The 18,900-nt window shown below is 36.7% G+C and overlaps 2 protein-coding genes across 5 annotated transcripts; both read right to left on the minus strand.

Annotated features, from left to right (window-relative positions):
- Positions 1–40: 40 nt before the first annotated feature.
- LOC129793914 (serine/threonine-protein phosphatase 2B catalytic subunit 3-like) lies at positions 41–11,699 on the minus strand. Of its 4 annotated transcripts, XM_055834418.1 has the most exons (11): positions 10,779–11,432; positions 10,453–10,583; positions 10,170–10,373; positions 9,851–10,087; positions 9,406–9,769; positions 9,106–9,325; positions 8,957–9,038; positions 8,663–8,668; positions 4,680–4,755; positions 4,512–4,609; positions 41–4,422 (listed from the first exon to the last, which is right to left on the minus strand). In XM_055834418.1, exons 2-11 carry the CDS (start codon positions 10,544–10,546, stop codon positions 4,247–4,249), a joined length of 1,557 nt encoding a protein of 518 aa, XP_055690393.1. In that variant the 5' UTR covers positions 10,547–10,583; positions 10,779–11,432; the 3' UTR covers positions 41–4,246. The 4 variants fall into 4 exon arrangements, with proteins under 4 accessions (XP_055690393.1, XP_055690395.1, XP_055690397.1 ...); XM_055834420.1 differs by lacking the exons at positions 8,663–8,668; positions 10,779–11,432 and adding an exon at positions 11,470–11,699; XM_055834422.1 differs by lacking the exon at positions 8,663–8,668 and having other exon boundaries at positions 10,783–11,431.
- A 1,382-nt stretch (positions 11,700–13,081) lies between these two features.
- LOC129793053 (uncharacterized) lies at positions 13,082–18,410 on the minus strand. Its single transcript, XM_055832600.1, has 2 exons — positions 14,352–18,410; positions 13,082–14,146 (listed from the first exon to the last, which is right to left on the minus strand). Exons 1-2 carry the CDS (start codon positions 18,408–18,410, stop codon positions 13,082–13,084), a joined length of 5,124 nt encoding a protein of 1,707 aa, XP_055688575.1.
- Positions 18,411–18,900: the final 490 nt, after the last annotated feature.

An 18,900-nucleotide genomic window follows, 5' to 3' on the forward strand; every position in this document is an offset into this window, starting at 1 on the left:
CATTCCTATAACCGAGTAACAAAATAAAACAAACATATCATAATTTTTTGGTAGTATTTTAAGTAAATAAAACGTATATTTCATATCATTCAATATGTCAATCATATAATAAATATAATTAAATAATTAAATTGTAAAGCGACTAGAAAAAATTGCCATAAAACTCTTCATCTCACATTTCTTCACAATTTTGCTGTCTTTCCCTTTCGCAATTGTGTTGTTTTTCTTTCTTTTCATTAAGCTCTTACCCATTGCCGCCATTTTTTTATACCTGTGTGTAGGACTCATCCCCACCGTTAAGTGGATCCTAGCCAGAGGCAATTGGGTAATACACTTAAATCCCATATGGCTTTTGTCTGTTATGTAATTACAATGTTTTATCCATTCCCTATTTTATTTATTTTTAATTATCTTTAAACATTATTTATTTTTTTCTCATAAATAAATTCTCATTTCAGTATTCAATCGAAGGTAATAATTTTTTTTGTTGTGTTGTAGTATTACATTTTTTTGTATAGAATCTGACTTTTCTGTTAAGTTTTTTTTTTGTATTATTTTATGTTTTTTTTTTATATAATAAGAATGCATTTTTAGTGATTTGTGGATATGTGAATAGTCTCAATATCCCGGGATAGAAGAAAGTTTTACATAATTTTCCATTTTTTTCTCTTATTAGTTTTAATGAAATATTCTCATTTTTTATCTTGCTTTTTTTTTTAAAGAACTATTAAGAACTATTAGATTTTTTTCTTCATTTTTTTTTCTTACTATAGTTTTGTCATATTTCTCACCATTTCTCCTAGAATCTGTGTTATTTTTTTTTAAGAAGATAACTCTCATTTTGTTTTTTTTTTTTTCTTTTTGTATTTCACGCAATATCGTCGCAAATATTCATTTCATTTATTCTTTTAATTTTTCTTAAATTCCTTTTTTTAGAAGATAAAATTTATTATTAATATAAAAAAAAGGAAAGAAAAAACCGCAACTCCTTTCTCAGTGACATTGACATTTTGAAGATCCACACTTAAATATTTTATATATTTTATTCTTTTTTTTTGTCAGTGATTTCCTCTTAGGAGATCAAAACAATCCTCAATAAAGAGGGCGATTCTATTAAAAATATTTTCCTTTTCTTTTCTTACAATTCATCAGTTATAAGATAATTATTATTAAAGATTATTCTGTCTATTTTCTGGAACTACAAATCTTTTATTTTTCTTTTATAGAATGGCAATCTTACAATACCTTTTAAATTATAAGGAAAAAAAAAAGATTTTTAATAGAATCAACACGTTTTAATTGAAAATTGATCATTTTTATCTTTTTTTATTTTATTTTTCTTCCTGAAACGTTTTAACATAAACATAAACATTTAACGTAACATAAACTTAATAAATTGGATTTTTTTTGCATAATTGCAAATTCTTACTTATAGCACATTGATCTAATTGCATATAGTTGAAAAAGAAAAAAATGATCAATTTTAATTAATATTAAGGTTGTTTTAATCTCTACTAAATTTTTAAAACTTTCATTTTTTTTATTTTTTATTAAATGTACAATTTAGAGATTGACTACCTAAAAACCATTTTGCGATTGTACGATACACAGAGTGGTAGCCTTTCTTGCGCGGCTTCATATAGTTGAAGTTAAATCAATTTAATTGTTAAATACAATCCTTGCAGGTCTTTTGAAATTTTTTTTGTAATTAATTATATCAAATATTAGTACTACAAGACGATGTTAATAAAAAAAAGATATTTCGAATAAATTTAAAGAATAAAATATTCTCTTAGATAGAGATAGGTAAACATTTAAAGAGAAAAAAAAGTGCCACCACTCTGTAAATGTAATTATTATATAATTTTTTTTTCTCATTTAATATATCCTTACTTTACTACCAATATTTATTAAAGAAGAGTGCATAGCGAAAGGGAATAAGGTGGGCCGGTAAATTTTTTTGTGTGTTTTTTTAATTAAAAACTGTCGTCACATTTTTTGTCAAAAAACTTCTCGCCTAAAGATTTTTTTTAATTTAACATTTTTTGTTGCTTTTGTCCTTTTTGCATAAATAGTAAAAATTTCATCATCATTGTATCTCACCTTGCAATGCAGATTAATTATATAGAATTTTCATTAACTTTCTTTTTTTTTTTACTTTTTTTTAGTTTTTAAATAGGTATTCTCTTCACAATATCTCTCTAGAGAATGGTAGGTATATATTTTTATTTTATTTTTTTTATCTGTACAACGGAGAAGTTTCAAATGTTCTTTTTTTTCTTATTTGGGTAATATATATTTTTAAATCTTTTTGTTTTTAATAATAGTATATCTAATAATAATTTTTTTTAAATATATTTTATCAGTTTTTACTTGTAATTTTCCTCAATTTTTTTTACTTTCATTTTTGCTTTTAAGATTAAGGAAAATATATGTTGTATATTATATCAATGTATGTAGTTTTATCGCAACTCCTGCAGATCCAGTGCAATGATAAATCCTTAAATTTTTTTCTCACCATCTTAAGTTTTTTTTTATTAGGATTAAACTATTTCATTAATCCCTCCCCTCCCAAACCCCGCCCCACGTGAAAGTTCTCTCCCTCCTCCTCACCCATCCATCTCATGCTAAATGTTATTATATACAGAGAGTGTTACAGTGAAATTTAATGTTGAGAAATGAGAATTTGGGTTTTTTTTTTAAATTATTTAATCTTCCAGAGGAAAATTAACTTCCTAGATAGTTTCATTTTTTTTCTTATCATTTCTTTCTTACTTTTTTTTTAAATATATTATAGGAAAACAAATATATATATATATATATTTTTTTTTTCAGAAGAGATTTCTCAGTTAAGACGCTTTTTTGTTGCAATTTGCAAGAGTGCCGTCGAATTCGAGACACATTTAACAAATACAATATTGGTGTGTTTTTCTTAAATATTATACACATTACCTTCATTTTATTTATTTTTCTCTTTATTTATGAGCTACCAGTTGATAAGTAATAGCCTAAGTGTCCTCAAATATATACCAAACCCCGCCCTCCCCACATATACATACATATGTATATATCCCGATATCTCCATCATCACATTACTTCCTCTCCCCCCTCCCATTAACAAAACCCCACAAAAAGTTTCCAGACAAGCAACAAATTGTGTAGTTTTAAAGGTAAATTTCAATGGACTATAATCTATATCCAACAAAAAGTATAGCTCTTTGAAATTTACCCTAAAACTTAACCACTTTTAGTTTTTTCGGAAACTTTTACAGGGTAGTGTAATTTTAATTATTTATTTAATTTTTTTACTTGTGTGTGAATGTGGTACAATTAAACCTTTCTTAGGACCTTCCCATCATTTATGCTGTTGTCGTGGTTTGAAATAAGGTGTGACGGACTTAATTTCTATGGTCAACATTATCATGAAAAGATGTCATTGTCTTTTTGTGTTCATCCCATTAAAATTATCACGAGCACTCCATCTTCTTTTCTATAAGCCCTGTTGTTTAACCCCCTCCCCCCCGCCCCCTAATAAGTATAGATCTCAACCTACAACCCCCATCACGTTGTATACATTATACTACAATACCTTGCAGTACACCTTACATACTGCATAAATTAATAAAACTCTCGCAAAAAAAGGACTTTACTCATTTTGATGTCCTCAAGTAATAATTTGAATGATAAAAACTCAAAAAAATATTGATTTTTTCTGGTCAAAAAACATTCTTTTTTCTTAGAACAGACTGTGTATTTCTTTTTTTTTTATTTTCCATTTGAACGATTAAAAGAAAAACTATAAAATAATTGGTGCATTGGAGATTGAATTTCGAGATAAAGAGCATAATGTTTTATGGGCTGTAAGCTGACATTGTGTATTTGTTTGAATTATAAACCTTTTTACTTTTTTTTTTTTCTTTAACCCGAAAGACATGCATATGTAAGTACATTATATAGTTGCATCCCTCCCATTTTTCTTTTTATTTATTTATTTTTTTTTGATAAGAGTGTATGTATAACAACTAATTATTGCTTTCCCAAGAGTAGAAAATACCAATTAATAGACGATGGTCAAACCCACATTTAAAAAAAAATGGGAAACCACAAAAAGGGATCGCAGATGAAAGACGGTGTTCTTATTTTGTTTTAATGCGCGAAAATGTGATTTTTTTTTTGTTTTGTTTAAGGGCGAATGGCCGAAGGAAGCAATCGAGGTGGAGAGAAGGAGCAAACCCACATAGACTGTTCACGATGTTCCATGACTATTCTTGTTGCTTTCAATCACCGGTGGCTTGACTTCCTCACTTGGACTCGGTGTTGGTGGTACATCCTTCCGTGGGGGCATACGCTCATTAATGGCATCCAAGCCCTTTGCTTCGGCAAATGATGTTATCTTGTGATTAGGTGAGAATCCCTGCAGAGCTGTATTCCCACAAATAAAAAAAAATTTTATATTTTTTTTTATCTTAAAGGACATACAAATAAAAATAATCATATAGGCAATAGCAAACCATTCTTTAGGGATGTCTTTCCACCAGAAAGAGCACCCAGGGGAAGAGCTCCTGTAGGGGTAAGACCCTTGAGCTGTAGTACGGATTCAGATTCCTCTCTAAAAAAAAAGAAACATAATTTATACATTTTAATCAATTAATATGATAAAATTGATAAAAATTTCTCACCTCAGCACAGAGAAAACACGTGCCATCTTCCCAATGGCGCGAATTTTGTTGCGAATGACCTCCTTTCGAAGATTTGCTGCATTACCTAAACAAATAGACAATGTAAAAAATTACCTCACATTTATGGTTTTAAGTTTGTATTGTTTTTTTTTTGTAATTTTGCAAATTTATATTTAAAAAAAAATCATTGTAACAAGAAACTTTAATCATTCATCCTCCTTTCGCATTCATTCACATTTATAACAATAAAAATATATATATTACTTATAAACTCATAATTTCGTTATTCTCTCTTCGGTACTCTTGAAAGGTGCTTCCCATATAATACAAGACGCAACTTTCAAAAAGTATTTGTTTCTTTTCTTCTTCTTCTTCTAATTTTATTGATATAAGGCAAGGTAAACTACATACAAAAAAAAAGAAACAGAATAATTTAGCAAAGCCATTCACAGGAAACACTCCAAAAAGTGACGCACTAACAAAAAATAAGGAATAAATATAAAAAGCAAAAGCTTCTAAGAAGGTGCATGAGTGAGTGACATAAAGCTGATTTATAGGTTCTCCCGCTAAAACGGTTAAACAAAAGGAATACAGGTATACAGGGAAACGCAGGAGAGCAAAAATTCTGGTCCCAGGAGGTATCGGAGTCATGCAAATAAAATGTCCGTGTTTTATTTATTTTTTTAAAGTCAACATGACGTGTCCACATGTATTAAAACACAAGGAAGATTTATTTATATATATTTCAAAAGGTGGGTTCAAAAGGGGGGAATTTCACAAGCATTATAACACAACAGACATCTCCGCTAGGGGAGATCGATTAGGTAAAAGGGAGAGTTGGACTTATGTAATATTAGTTAGGTTTATATACTTTATTATATAAACTACAATAAATAATATAATAGATTAGATTAGAGAGTTACGAATTTTTACAGCGAAAAAAATACTACATATTATATAGCACAGACGCATTTTTTTAGTTTTAATCCTAATTCGTTTAGGTTAGGACTTTCTTCCGGTAGCATCAACAAACAAAGCACGGTAATCATTTCGAAAGAAAAGATATATCTTCCTTTTATTTGCTTTCGGACTTCTTTACTCCTATCTTTGCGGTCGGTCGGTGTTGCAATTTCTTTCAGGACTAGGCTGTATGTATCAGACTAGGAGAAAGTTGTACAGAACGCCGAAAGCTATGAAAAAAACGTTTCAGACTGACTCCCAGCTTTGCTACCAACGCCACCGCAAAGAGGTCTTAACTCAAACCAAATAAATCCTACTTATTAGAAGAATTTCATTTGTTTTTTCAAGTTAGATTTGAAATTTACAAGATTTACAAATCCTTCTTTGGTATTTTTATAAGAACAATAAATTATGGTGAAAATTATCGATATTATTTTTCATTAGTAAAATAGGCCTTTGCTTGAAGCAATAGTTAGTGTGATTAACTGCTTTGCACAAAAAGATCTCAGGTCAAGTAATGACTAAGTTAAAGTAATTATTAGTTTACATTAAATAGCGAACCACTAGAAAGGTATATTAGATTACTTATCACCACACAAAAGACATTTAAATATGTATTTAGGAATTAAATTGTTTTAGTCCTAAATAGAAATATAGGTACCAGAAGGATTTTTTTATAAATAAAAAAATTCAGCACTTTTTTTATTTCTAATTGAGCTTTGCATCTAAACGTTTTCTGTGCCTTTTAGACTTTCATTTTTTTCTATTTTTATTGTTATATATATAAATATCGCACTCTCAAAGAAAATTCTGTAATCAACCTCACGATCGTCTCCAATATAATTTACTTACCATGAAAATATAAGAAGGCATTAGCCATGTGAGTTATGCCATGTTGAGAGCCAATCAGAGGTTGCGACCGGGATGTTTAAAATGCGTATCACATGCGCGCAATCATCAATAATGGTGCCACATTCAGCAACGGGTACCGATGTTGGGTGACATTTTAAGGAATTCAATCGTTCAATTAACTTAATTAAAACATTTTCTTTTTTTTGGTGGGAAATTCATCAAAGTTAAGGGTTTATTAAATATAAAGTATATATTATAAACACGCCTTTCAAAAAATATAGGTCATAATAACAGGTAAATAGAATATATATTAGTGTAGGTATAATTTTTTTTAGCTTTTCATTTGCGTTTATATTTTTCATTTGAGTATTCATCTGGACGGATACATAATTTATGTTATTTCTTAAATGAGAAATTCCACACGGTTATGACTTCTTTTTTGTCCTTTTTCAACATTTTTGTTTCCCATAATTTTTTTGTTAAAAAAGAGGGGGATTTTATGTAGAGAACAAGGATATAAAGGAGAATGGGGAGAGTAATCGTATCTCCTGGTCGTGTTTCAAACTGTGTTTCTTTGTTTTATTCTCTGGTTCGTGAAACAAAGTCTCGCGGGTTTCGTGATATAATGGCGCTATTGGTTTGAATCATTTAATTATGTATGTATACCTTATGTGCCATCCCCCCTTTGAGACTTTCTTCCACCACTAGAGAGTATTAAATCAGTGAAAAAATATCTCGTGTGTTTTACAAATCGATGGCACAACTTAGCGATAATATCAACAAAAAGAAATGTTTTGTAGTAAGAAGTAAAAAAATAAAATAAAAATGTGTCAGTGGCCAATAAAATAAAAGAAAAATAAAGTAAACAAAAAAATGTTTCATATTGAAACAAAAAAAATTATTTCAGCGGGAAAAACCATGCAAGCTGTCAAAACGATCAACTGCGAGAAAAATTGTCAAGAATTAAATCTTTTATATTTAATTTAATTTTAAATATAATTATACATGTATGAGACGGAAAATTAAAATAAAATCTTTCCCAGATTATTTTTTTTTCAAAATGTTTTTATCTTTTTTCTTGCTACTTCTTTTTTTTTTGTTTGTTTGTTTTTCTGTCGTAAATAAAATTGCCTCAAACAGCTCAAGGGGTTATTTGAGCAATATTCCTAATAAAAAATTAATTAATGCTTTTTTAATAATTAAAAAAATGAAACTACTAGCAAACAGCTCGAATAGAAAACGTAATAATATCAATAGCCGTTCAACTTTACCAGCTGAAGGGCAGCAACATCTCAGAAATTAAGAAAAAAATAAAACAAACGTCAATTAAGTAATATATATTATGTAAAAGGTATAAAAATGTAAGAATAAATAAATTCAAAAAACAATTAATATATAAAAAAATCAATAAACAAACAGGGTTTTAATCAACGTTAAATCGCTCAATTGCGGCAAATTTTCGAGCCACTTACCAGCTTTATTTTTGAGAATGATTTTCTTTTTAGCTAATTTTTTTTTTCATAATCGGATTTTTTTTTATTTTGTATTTCATTGATTTTTTTGAGCGGTATTTATCGGATCAAATCGCCGAGAAACACATTTGAGAACACATAGAAAAAGAGATAGAAAAAATATAAGAAAAAATAGGTATAAATCAACAAGATTCTTTTTTTTTTCAATTTGCATTTTTTTATATTATGGTTTTTTTTTAATATTTCACTCTAAAAGGTCAGGGGTGGGGGCAGGGGTAATTGTGGAACTAAGAACAAAAAAAAACAAGATTTGCTTTCTTGAAAACTTTAACCCCATTTAGTCTGTCTGAAGTTCTCAATAATATATAAAACGAAATATTTGTTTTAGAATAACTCCTTATGTCTTTCATTTTTTTTAATATTTTTTTATGTATAGGTAAAATATATAAGGCAAAAATTGGCATTGAAAATTTTGAAAAAGACCGAAAAATAACTTTTTAAGAACAATATAGGTGTAAAGGCAAAACGTGAAAAATAAAAATAATTTTATAAATAAATTCATAATGAAAAGTTTCATTGTTCATTAAAAAAAATGTCGATAAAAGTATTTGCAATAGATATAAATATATATAATAAGGTATAGGATAAAATGTAATGATAAAAAGGTAAAAATTGATTTGCGTAATAAATGAACCTTACCATCGGCTACGTTTTTATTTCCATCAAAGGCACCGCGAAGGCGAGATAGCAATATATCGGGATAGTTGGGGGGCAAAAAGAGAGAATATTTAGCTTTAGTTCTTTTTTCTTTTCTTTTATCGTTGAGGGCACATTTTGGAGAGATATATTTGAGGTAATTAGCCGATTAGCACTGAATATAGAGTGCAATAAAATTTCCTTTTTTTTTGTTTTTGAAGATGGGGCTGGGGGCTGGGAGGGGGGGGGCAGAGAAACTGGTCCTACAATGAAGGATTAAGTAGTAGTTGAGCATACCTTCTTCGAGGGCATCATCACCATCTGACATTAGTTCATCATCCGAACAGATATTGAGAACGTTGACTAGCATCTCAGTTACCTGAATAGGATTTAAATAAAAAAAAAAAAAATAATAACATAAATTAAAAGAGTAATAAATAACTAACCTTTTCACCCACAAAGGGTAGAGACCAAGTGAACACATCCATAAAGTTGGGAAGCCAGTAAGGATGGGGTGAGCAATTGAACTGTCTGATGTTCATGACGTTGTTCTCATATTTGAGTACAGCCGCCTTGTTGTTGTACACATCCAGGTAGTTGGGGGCCGAGAAGATAGTAATGAGTGATGGAAAGCCAGTCGTTTGGCTCTTTCTATACATCCGGTATCTATTTCAAGAGAAATAAAAAAAATAAATATAAAAAAGTAATTTCCATGGTGGAAAAATAAAAACAAATTTTAATCTTACCCAGCATCTTGAGCTTCGTGAGCCCGTATGATGGATAGGAGGTTGTTGTTCTGCAGAAAGTCGCAACATGCGGCATAGCTGTAGAAGTAAGAGCAACCCCGGACGGAGTTGTGTGAATAGAATTCGCAACTTTTCTCATTGCCAAAATCCTCAAGTGGATCTGACCATAGGAGGTCACACATTGGCCCAAAAGCTGGTGGTTCCTTGAACCTATCGAGCTTTCGGATATCATCAAGGTCGTGTATTTCGGGCGAAAGACCACCATGGACACAGAGGAATTGCTGATTCATGAGAGCCGCCAGCGGCAGGCAGTCGAATGCTTCCATGCAGGCATCATAAACTCGCTCCGAGTATTTAATTTTGCCTAAATACCCCCAAAAAGAAACAAAAAAATTGTTGTTAAGCTTAAACAAAGGCAAATTGTCGTTGTAGGACTTAAACTTACACTCTTGTTTGAAGGTAAAGTACTCAGTTAGATGACGGCACTCGTGGTTACCACGCAACAAAAAGAGGGAATTGCAGAAGCACCGCTTTAGCGCCCACAAATACAGGACGCACTCTATGCTGAAATAGCCACGATCAACATAGTCACCGAGGAAGAGATACTTGGTTGTTGATGGTGGACCACCCACTTCGAATAGCTTCATAAGATCATAAAATTGACCATGGATATCGCCGCAAACTACAAAACAAAAAAAAATATCCCCAACATTGGTTTAGAAACTTCTTTTCTGTTAAAAAAAAATAAAGCAATGAGATCATACCTGTGACCGGTGCCTCGATGTCGATCATAGTCTTCTCTGCCTTGAGTAGATCAGCGCCTTCTTGGATAATCCGCAAAGCTGCTGATTCTTCGATCCGCCCCTCAAGGATAAAATGCTGCTTGAGAACATCCGGAAGTGGTTTTCCGGTGCGTGAATCAAACACCTCGGCAATTGTTAACTTGTGGCTCGGCGGGAAGAGCACGGCTAACGGGAATTCATATTTTAAAAATTGACAAAGCAAGCCAATGGCTACGATCGTTAAACAAAAAATAAATATACTAACTGTCGATCACTCGATCTGTAGTTGACGTCTTAGTTTGTGTAGTTGTTTTTGGTGGCGGCGCAGCCGGTTGCTGTGTCTGACTATTGGCTGACATGGCTCTTGTGTGCAAATGGCCAAGAACGTTCGAATGTCTAATTTGTTGAAAAAGATTTTTTATCGTTTCAGTTTTCAAACCCAACAAAATATATATTTTTGTTTTCAAAAATCTTTTATCATTATTTCCTGAAAATTAAAAAAAAAATTGCAACTGGACTCAGCAGCACTGTTTAATGGGATCTACATACACCAAGGACTTGAGAATAAAACAAAAAATAGTTTCCACAAACCTACACAATGAACAAGTCTCTCAATCACCACCTTTAAACTTTGCACTTTCTAACACCAAAAAGGTGGAGCATATTGTAAACTATTGAAAATGATAATTATTAGTTCACTTGTGATTATGGTTAACTGTGTATCTCTCTTTAAGACAGGTGCACAGTAGTATACATATCAACACTTTTTTCTTTAAATTATTTTTTTTTCTCTCTCTCTCTCTCCCCGCAAATATATATAATTTTACGTGGGGTAGATCAATTAAAGTAGAGTTTGGGCCTTAAATAGATTTTCTACGGGTTTTTTTTTCTCACTAGATTTTTCTTTTAGAAAATCTATGATTTTTTTTTTAAATTTTATATGGCACTTAAAAATTTTTTCATGGACTATAAAATAGTATGTTCGGGGTCACCCTGGGACACAGTGGATTCCACAAATTTCCACTTCATAAATCAAATGGGGGAATGTTTACTACACACCACAAGAGCACCTACACCTTATTTGTTTGCAAATAAATACGCCTGTTCTGATTGAGAGGGATGCTATATATTTTCAACAAAAATTCTATCGCGTATCGATTTATGGCCCTCTATCTGCGGGTTTTTGCATTTTTGGGCATCGAACAGGTGGAGTGGCGCTAGCATCGAGGGTGACCGAGTGCCCCTTCGACACGGGCGCCACCCCACATCCCACCCTTCTCACCTCTGCCTCCACCTGTAGCGTGGGCACTCCTCTTGCACGCACGCACGCACGCACTCACGTGGGACACTGGGGCTCACTTGGGCCTACCTCGGGGATTCGAGTACACACCTATATCACAATTTTCACGGATACTTGTCACCACCCTCGAAACGTGCTCCACTAACTTTCGCTGGGTTCTCGGGTGCGCCACGGGGAGGCGCAATAAGCCAACGGGGCGCACAAATTACTTATCTCTATCATACACACATAAATTTATACTTGAAGAAAGAGAAAGAAATATATTTTCAGCTTTACGCCATATTTTCTTACAATTTCAGTGATGCGTAGAAAAAAAGGAGATTTTTATACGCCAAGAATTGTATACGTATTAGATCTTTAGAAATATTAAGATAATAAAAGATTAAAATATTTGTTTAGAGAAAAACCCCCAAAACAAAAATAAAACCTAATGATGTTTTCATTTAATTTAAAAGGTAGATAGAATACCCAAAAACAAAAATCTTTCTTTTTCTTTTGTATTTTTGATTGATAAACCTCATGATTTGGATTGAAAGTCTTGTAAGGACACCTTAATATTAACTCTAAGCGGTTATAAGTTTAGCGTTTTGTATTTTTATAATTTTTGAATTTTTATTATAAACATATGCATCTGCTGATTTTTTTTAATAAAAAAATCCAAAAAATATTTTCCTTTATTATTTTTTTTATTTTCTTTAACGAGCTTTCTTGGTAGTTTCAGCGATATTTTTGTTTATCATAAATCATATTCAGGCACAACATAACAAACCAGAAACGTCGCTGAGAAGCACCAAGATGCTCTATTTTCCATTGATTGCCTCCGAAAAAAAACTCGATTCCTTTAGCAATCGTTAATTTTTAAAATTATCAATCTCATTATTCTTATGCATAATATTATTAATCTTTTAAAAATTTCTTGAACACTTTTGTGTGGCGCATTGTATTGAAATTTACTCACACCTGCCCGGGGGCACAGGTAACTGGTACATCAGTGTAAAGTCAGTGCTGAAGAAAGGTGAGTGACTTGTTCACACAATATGGCGTCTCCTGTGCTCTCTATTACCGTGTAAAAGAATAATTTGCCCCCCTGTGTGTGTGTAATAATTGTAGCGCCCCATAGACGAATATTTCTGCTAATGCGCGACGCTGTGAGACGCCCCTCTGGCACCCTACGTGATTTGGTGGCCCGTCAGCGTAAACATAGGTCGACCTACAAACACAACGTCTCGTCGCTGCACCCGAAGATGCAGGGCAAAGTGGACCCCCACGGAAATAATTCAATTTATTCAGACAATTTTGGCGTAATTTTTTCCACACAATCAGCATACGGAAGTAGCATTAAGTGCTCTCCAAAAACACTCCACGGTGATTGTGAGACGTTGCGGATGTTGCGGCGTTGCCGCGATTCAAACCAACGGTCCGTTGATTTTAAATTTAAGTTTCAATATTTCATGAATTTTTCAATACAGTAAATTAAATGCAAAAAGAGAGTAAATTAAACGGGACTTCATTGAGTGACAATATTTTCACGTGCACCGTGAACATTCTCCCCGGGCTGGTGTGGCGTATCCAAGGATGCGTCACCTCCAGAATTCTAGTGTGATCCTTCGGGAACCTCCTCTGGAACCTCTCGTGGAGCATCCTCATTGTCCCTGATGGGCAATACGGCGATTTTTGTGATAGGACGCTGGTAAGTACCTTTCTTTGTTCGCACTGACACCACACGAACCAATCCATCCGTCCCCGGAGTAGTTGAAATAATCCTGCCAAGCAACCACTTGGAAGATTCTCGATTGGTATCGTCATAAAGGAGAACCACGTCCCCTTCCTTGAGATTCCTGCGAAGATGTTGCCAGCGGCGTCTCTGTTGAAGTGTATTGAGGTATTGGTGCCTCCATTTCTTCGCAAAAATCTGGCTGCGTGATTGACAAAGTTGCCAATAAGATTGACGATTCTCCGGCAGATGGGTAACGTCGGGATTGGGTAAGGCATTGGCTGGTTCACCAAGGTAGAAGTGTCCGGGGGTAAGGAAACTTTCTTCATTTGGGTCTGTAGATAACATACATATGGGTCTGCTATTCAGAACCATTTCTATTTGACAGAGAATGGTATTCAACTCTGCATGTGTTAGAGGGAGACCACCAGTGGCACGCACAAGGTGATATTTGGTGCTTTTCACAACCGCCTCCCACAATCCACCGTGATGTGGAGATGCGGGTGGATTGAAGTGCCACACTATCCCATCTTCCTGAGTGCGATTCACAATTTCCTGTTGTGCGGTCTCTTGATTGAATAGGCGGACAATTTCATTTGCAGCTCCTTGAAAGTTCTTCCCACAGTCGGAATAGATGTGTCTGGGTGTGCCTTTTCTTGCAGTGAAACATCTCAATGTAGCAATGAAATCTTCCGTGGAGAGCGAGGTAACGACCTCCAGGTGTACGGCTTTGGTAGCCATGCACACAAAGATAGCAATGTAGGCCTTCTGAGTTCCCGTTCTTCTAGAGTGAGCTCCCCGGGTGGCCGAAGATAGCATCTGAATGGGTCCCGCGAAGTCTATACCAACGGAATGGAAGGGCCTAACATAATTCACACGAGATTCCGGCAAATTCCCCATGAGTTGATCAAGAGGTTTGGGTTTTGCGCGATAGCACTTCACACACTCATGGACAACATTTTTTCGCCGTATTCAATCCACCTGTGGGCCAGAATTTTTGACGAATTGAAGCATACAACAGGGATTCGCCAGCATGTAATTGTTTGACGTGCTCATGACGCATAATCAGATGAGTGAGCTTGGTTTGGGGAAGCAGAATGGGATGTGAAGCAGCAAATGGTATATTGGCATTGACAAGCCTACCACCCACTCTGATGAGTTCATCCTGATCCATGAAGGGGGTGAGTTTCAAGAATGACTTGCACTTGCGAGATAATGGCTGATTGTTCTGCAAATCTCTGTACAGTTCGGGTAGGGCTGTCTTCTGATCATTCCTGATAAGGCAAAGTAGTGCTCTTTCCATCTCATCTGCTCCAACTGCACTGCCTGGCGTAACTTGAGGATTTTGTCTTGAGCTGCGGAAACGAAAACAATAGGCAACAATGCGCTGGATTTTGGGTAAAGAAGAATGCTTGAGCAAAAGCATATCGAATAAATCGTCGGATTCATCTGAAGTCGTGGTGACGAAGCAAGCTCCTTCTGGGTCTACTGGTTGACCTGATGGGTTGAACGGAGCCGGCCAAGAATTTGATGGGCGTTGCAGCCACTCGGGACCCTTCCACCAAAGGTCAGTGGACTTTAACTCTGATGGTGAGGCTCCCCGGGATACCAAATCCGCAGGATTCTCCCCAGTGCTAACATGACGCCATTGTGGGACTTCAGTCAAAGCACGAATGCGCTTGATACGATTGGCGACGAAAACCTTGTAAGAATCTGGAGGACTATTGATCCAATGCAGAACAACGGTTGAGTCACTCCAATAGTGAATAGCATCAAATTCAGCAGCCTCCTTGTACTTATCAATGGTCTCAACACCCAGTACTGCGGCGCATAGTTCCAACTGTGGGATGGTGCGTCGTTTCAGGGGGGCTACTCGAGATTTGGATAAGAATAAACTTGAATGATAGTTCCCCTCATAACTGGTCACGATGTAGACAGCTGCTCCATAGGCACGAGTGCTGGCATCACAAAAGACGTGAAGTTCAGTGCGTGAAGGGTGAGAAAAAATGGAAGTCCATCGAGGAATGGACATACGTTTAATATCCTGCAGCGCTTTGATAAATGATTTCCATTGGGTTTGAATGTCTGAAGGCACAGCTTCATCCCATCCCAACTTGAGTTCATGCAAGGTTTGGAGCATGATTTTAGCTTCAACGACGACTGGGCCTATTAATCCAAGAGGATCATAGAGTTGGGCAATGGCCGAGGCCAAGGATCTCTTCGACTTAATCTCCATTGAGGCATCAACAGGAGCCTGGAATTTGATTTGGTCCACAATGGAGTCCCAAGTGTGACCAAGCGCCATTGTAATGTAATCAGCCGCGGAAAATATTCCAGCATAAATCTCGCCGGTTTCTTCAGGACGTAGGTCCTTATGGTTGCTTGTCCATTTGGTCAAAGAAAATCCTCCACGACGAAGTACTTCTATAAGCTGCCTCTGAAGTTCCTGTGCTTCCTCAAGTGATTTCACTGAGACTAGGCAGTCGTCGACGTAAAAGTTGGATCGCAGGGCTTTGGCAGCCAATGGGAATTCCGCCTCGTAATCATTGGCAAGCTGAATCAGTGCGCGTGTGGCTAAGAATGGAGACGATGCTACACCGAAACAAACTCGTACGAAGCGATAATCTCTGATTGGTTGATCCTTAGAACTTCTCCATACCACTCTCTGGCGATTGGCACCCGGAGGATCAATTCTCAGCTGCGGATACATCTTGGTAATGTCAGCCGTCATAGCAAATTGGTATAGGCGGAACCTTAACAAAATGATGACTAATTCTGGCTGAACTGTGGGGCCTATGAGTAGCAGTTCATTCAAGCTGTAACCTGAAGATGACTTGGCTGAGGCATTGCACACGACTCTTAATTTAGTCGTAGTGCTGGATTCCTTCATGACCCCATGATGAGGCATGTAGTAATTCGGAGCATTGAGTTCTTCAACAGGGACTGGCTCTAGCCATTTGCGGTCCATGTAGTCATTCATCACTTCGGTATACAACTTCTTGTACTGGGGTTTTTTATCAAACTGACGTTCCAACGCCAGGAATTGTCGCACGGCCTGTGGACGGGAGTTTCCCAAAACATCAGGTTGGATCCTGAATGGTAAGCTCACAATGAATCTTCCTTCTTCGTCCCTTTGGTAGGTTTGGGAAAAATGTTCTTCTGCTTGTAACTGTTGATCTGTGATGGGCACTTCTTCAGGTAGCTCCTCAATTTCCCAAAATTTGCTCAACACTTCCTCCAGCACGGGAAGGGCTTTGACGTGGTGGACATACCGAACCTGTGGAGGAGGTTGGTGTTCACCCACAATAACATAGCCATGGCAAGTCTCCCGGAGGTGTGGAAGACCAGTGCCTAGAGAGATAGTGTTGGACAACCAACTGGCCCAGTAAGGATCGCCACTGATCAGCAGGTCGACAGGGCGAGGAATATTCCATTCTGGATCAGCGAGTGGGATGTGAGATGGAGGCTGGATTGCATGGGTATCAACATCCCAGTTGGGAATATTGCCTGAGATCTTGGGGAGTACATAGCAGGTGAAGGAGAAGGAATCATCGCCTCGTTGTGAGAAAATGGTAACAGTGACTTTGTGCTTCACTGGATTTGCCTGATTGCCTATGCCAACGACGGAAATATCTGAATGCATCTTCGGGAGCTTCAACTTCTGGTACAAGTGGGTAGTCATGATGCAAATCTGGGCTCCACTGTCGAGGATTGCACGGCACGAAACCTTCTCCCCGGTGGCAGTGAGCACATCCACCATGGCTGTGGCAAGAAAAACTCTTGGGCCAGAGTAAAGAGCTTGTTGAGATTGGACTGATGCGGTGTATGCAGCAGGTTGGTTGGCTGATGACGGTCCTGGAGTTGGCGCAGGCTGAGGGGCAGTTGGTGCTGGATTGAGGGCCGCAGGCGCTGTAGTCTGAGCCGGCGGGGTGGCAGCAGATTCACCTGCGAACTTCTCATGTAGCAATATATTGTGCCGGCCTTGGCACTTCTTACACTTGCGGAATGTACAAGTGCTCGTGAGGTGTGGGGCAAGACAGTTACGACATAAACTGAGCTTCTTCACTGTCTCGAATCTCTCAACCGCGTTCTGTGCAAGGAATTGAGGACACTTGTACAGTGGGTGAGCAGATTGGTTGCAACATTGGCAGATGGATGTTGCTGCTGTTGTGTGGAACGCATTCACGGGTCTCTTGGTGTTCTTGGCGGGTTTAGCATTGGAAGAATTGGGTCGTGGATTGGACCTTGTGGGAGCAGTAGCAGCATGTGTGGCATCCAGGCATCTTTGGTTGAGGAACGCACGGAACTCCCGCATGGTGGGAGTTTCATTTCCACACTGCCTGCCCCACAGCACCCGCGACTCTGAATCCAATTTGTCCAAAGTGAATTGAATTAACCATGGGTCACGACCTGTGACATTAATGGCGTCCATGGCTAACAGGGATTCAGAGAGAATGTTTGTGATGCGTTGGAGGGCATTGGGGTCAGAGGGAGAGACTGCTGGCATATTATAAAAGGCACGGATATGCTCAGCAACAATTTCTGACTTTCTCTCAAATCGATTCTTCAAAAGCTCCCAAGCTACATCGAAATTGCTCTCTGTAGTGGGAAGATAGCCAATTGTGGAAGCGGCATCTCCACTCAGAGAAGACTTTAGGTATTCGAGTTTTTGAACTTTTGACAAATTTGGGAGATTTGCAATACAAGCTCTGAATCGATCTTTGAATGGAACCCACTCAGAGTATTTTCCAGAAAATTTGGGCAGTTCTATTTGAGGGAGTCTAATTGAGCGACTATCTAAGGGCGGAGGAGTACTTGCGTTTAGGGTGAGCTTGGCCAGAAACTTGTTGTTTTGTTGGATCATTTCTTTCATCAGGTGGCACAACGTTCCAGAAGGCGACATATCGACAGTTGGGTCTTCCTTCGGGTAGTAACTCAACAGGCTGGTAAGCTCCTGAATGATCCTTGAGCATCTTGTAGCGGTGGTTGCCTTGTAGGAGATCTCATCGTCCTTCTCTTGACCCGACTTCAGGCCTATGACAGTGTCCTGAATACTGTCGAACTTCGCTTGAAGATCGATCAACGTATTGAGCTGTGATTGTACCAAGTTGCGCTCAATGTAAGTGGTGTCCGCTGCACTCAGGCCAGTGGAGAAGGCTTCCACCTTCTCAATGGTGTTGAGGATACGCTCTCTCTGTACAAGACTCATCTTGGATGCTTCTCAATTGCTACACAACGGTGGGAAATGGCCAGTAGCTATCGCTGATTCAATCGCAACGGGTCGAAGATGACCAAAAAATGTATATGAATACCTTGAAAGATAGTGGTAGAGCAGTGGTTAAGGTAATCTCATCAATGTTCTCCCTTCAATCCCTCACACAATAGTCAGCTCACCTTCAAAGATATAGGTAAGACAACGTTAAGCACAATTCCCTCTCACTCTGCAGCTCTATGCGCAGTCTCACCTGTACAGATCATATAATTATTAATATTCGGCGATGTGGGATCAAAAAATGTATATGAATACCTTGAAAGATAGTGGTAGAGCAGTGGTTAAGGTAATCTCATCAATGTTCTCCCTTCAATCCCTCACACAATAGTCAGCTCACCTTCAAAGATATAGGTAAGACAACGTTAAGCACAATTCCCTCTCACTCTGCAGCTCTATGCGCAGTCTCACCTGTACAGATCATATAATT

This window comes from Lutzomyia longipalpis, chromosome 3 (genome assembly GCF_024334085.1).
Source record: "Lutzomyia longipalpis isolate SR_M1_2022 chromosome 3, ASM2433408v1".
Lineage (NCBI taxonomy): Eukaryota > Metazoa > Arthropoda > Insecta > Diptera > Psychodidae > Lutzomyia > Lutzomyia longipalpis.

Bases quoted from the DNA above. Each gene is read 5' to 3' on its own strand.
- LOC129793053 (XM_055832600.1), bottom strand. From the start codon at position 18,410: ATGAGTCTTGTACAGAGAGAGCGTATCCTCAACACCATTGAGAAGGTG. The intron at 14,147-14,351 runs GTGGGTGGTAGG...GTTGTCCATGAG, and splicing joins ATCAGGATGAACTCATCAGA to TGTGTGAAGTGCTATCGCGC.
- LOC129793914 (XM_055834418.1), bottom strand. From the start codon at position 10,546: ATGTCAGCCAATAGTCAGACACAGCAACCGGCTGCGCCGCCACCAAAA. The intron at 10,374-10,452 runs GTTAGTATATTT...AATTCCCGTTAG, and splicing joins TACAGATCGAGTGATCGACA to CCGTGCTCTTCCCGCCGAGC. The intron at 4,423-4,511 runs GTTTGCTATTGC...GTGGGAATACAG, and splicing joins AAAGACATCCCTAAAGAATG to CTCTGCAGGGATTCTCACCT.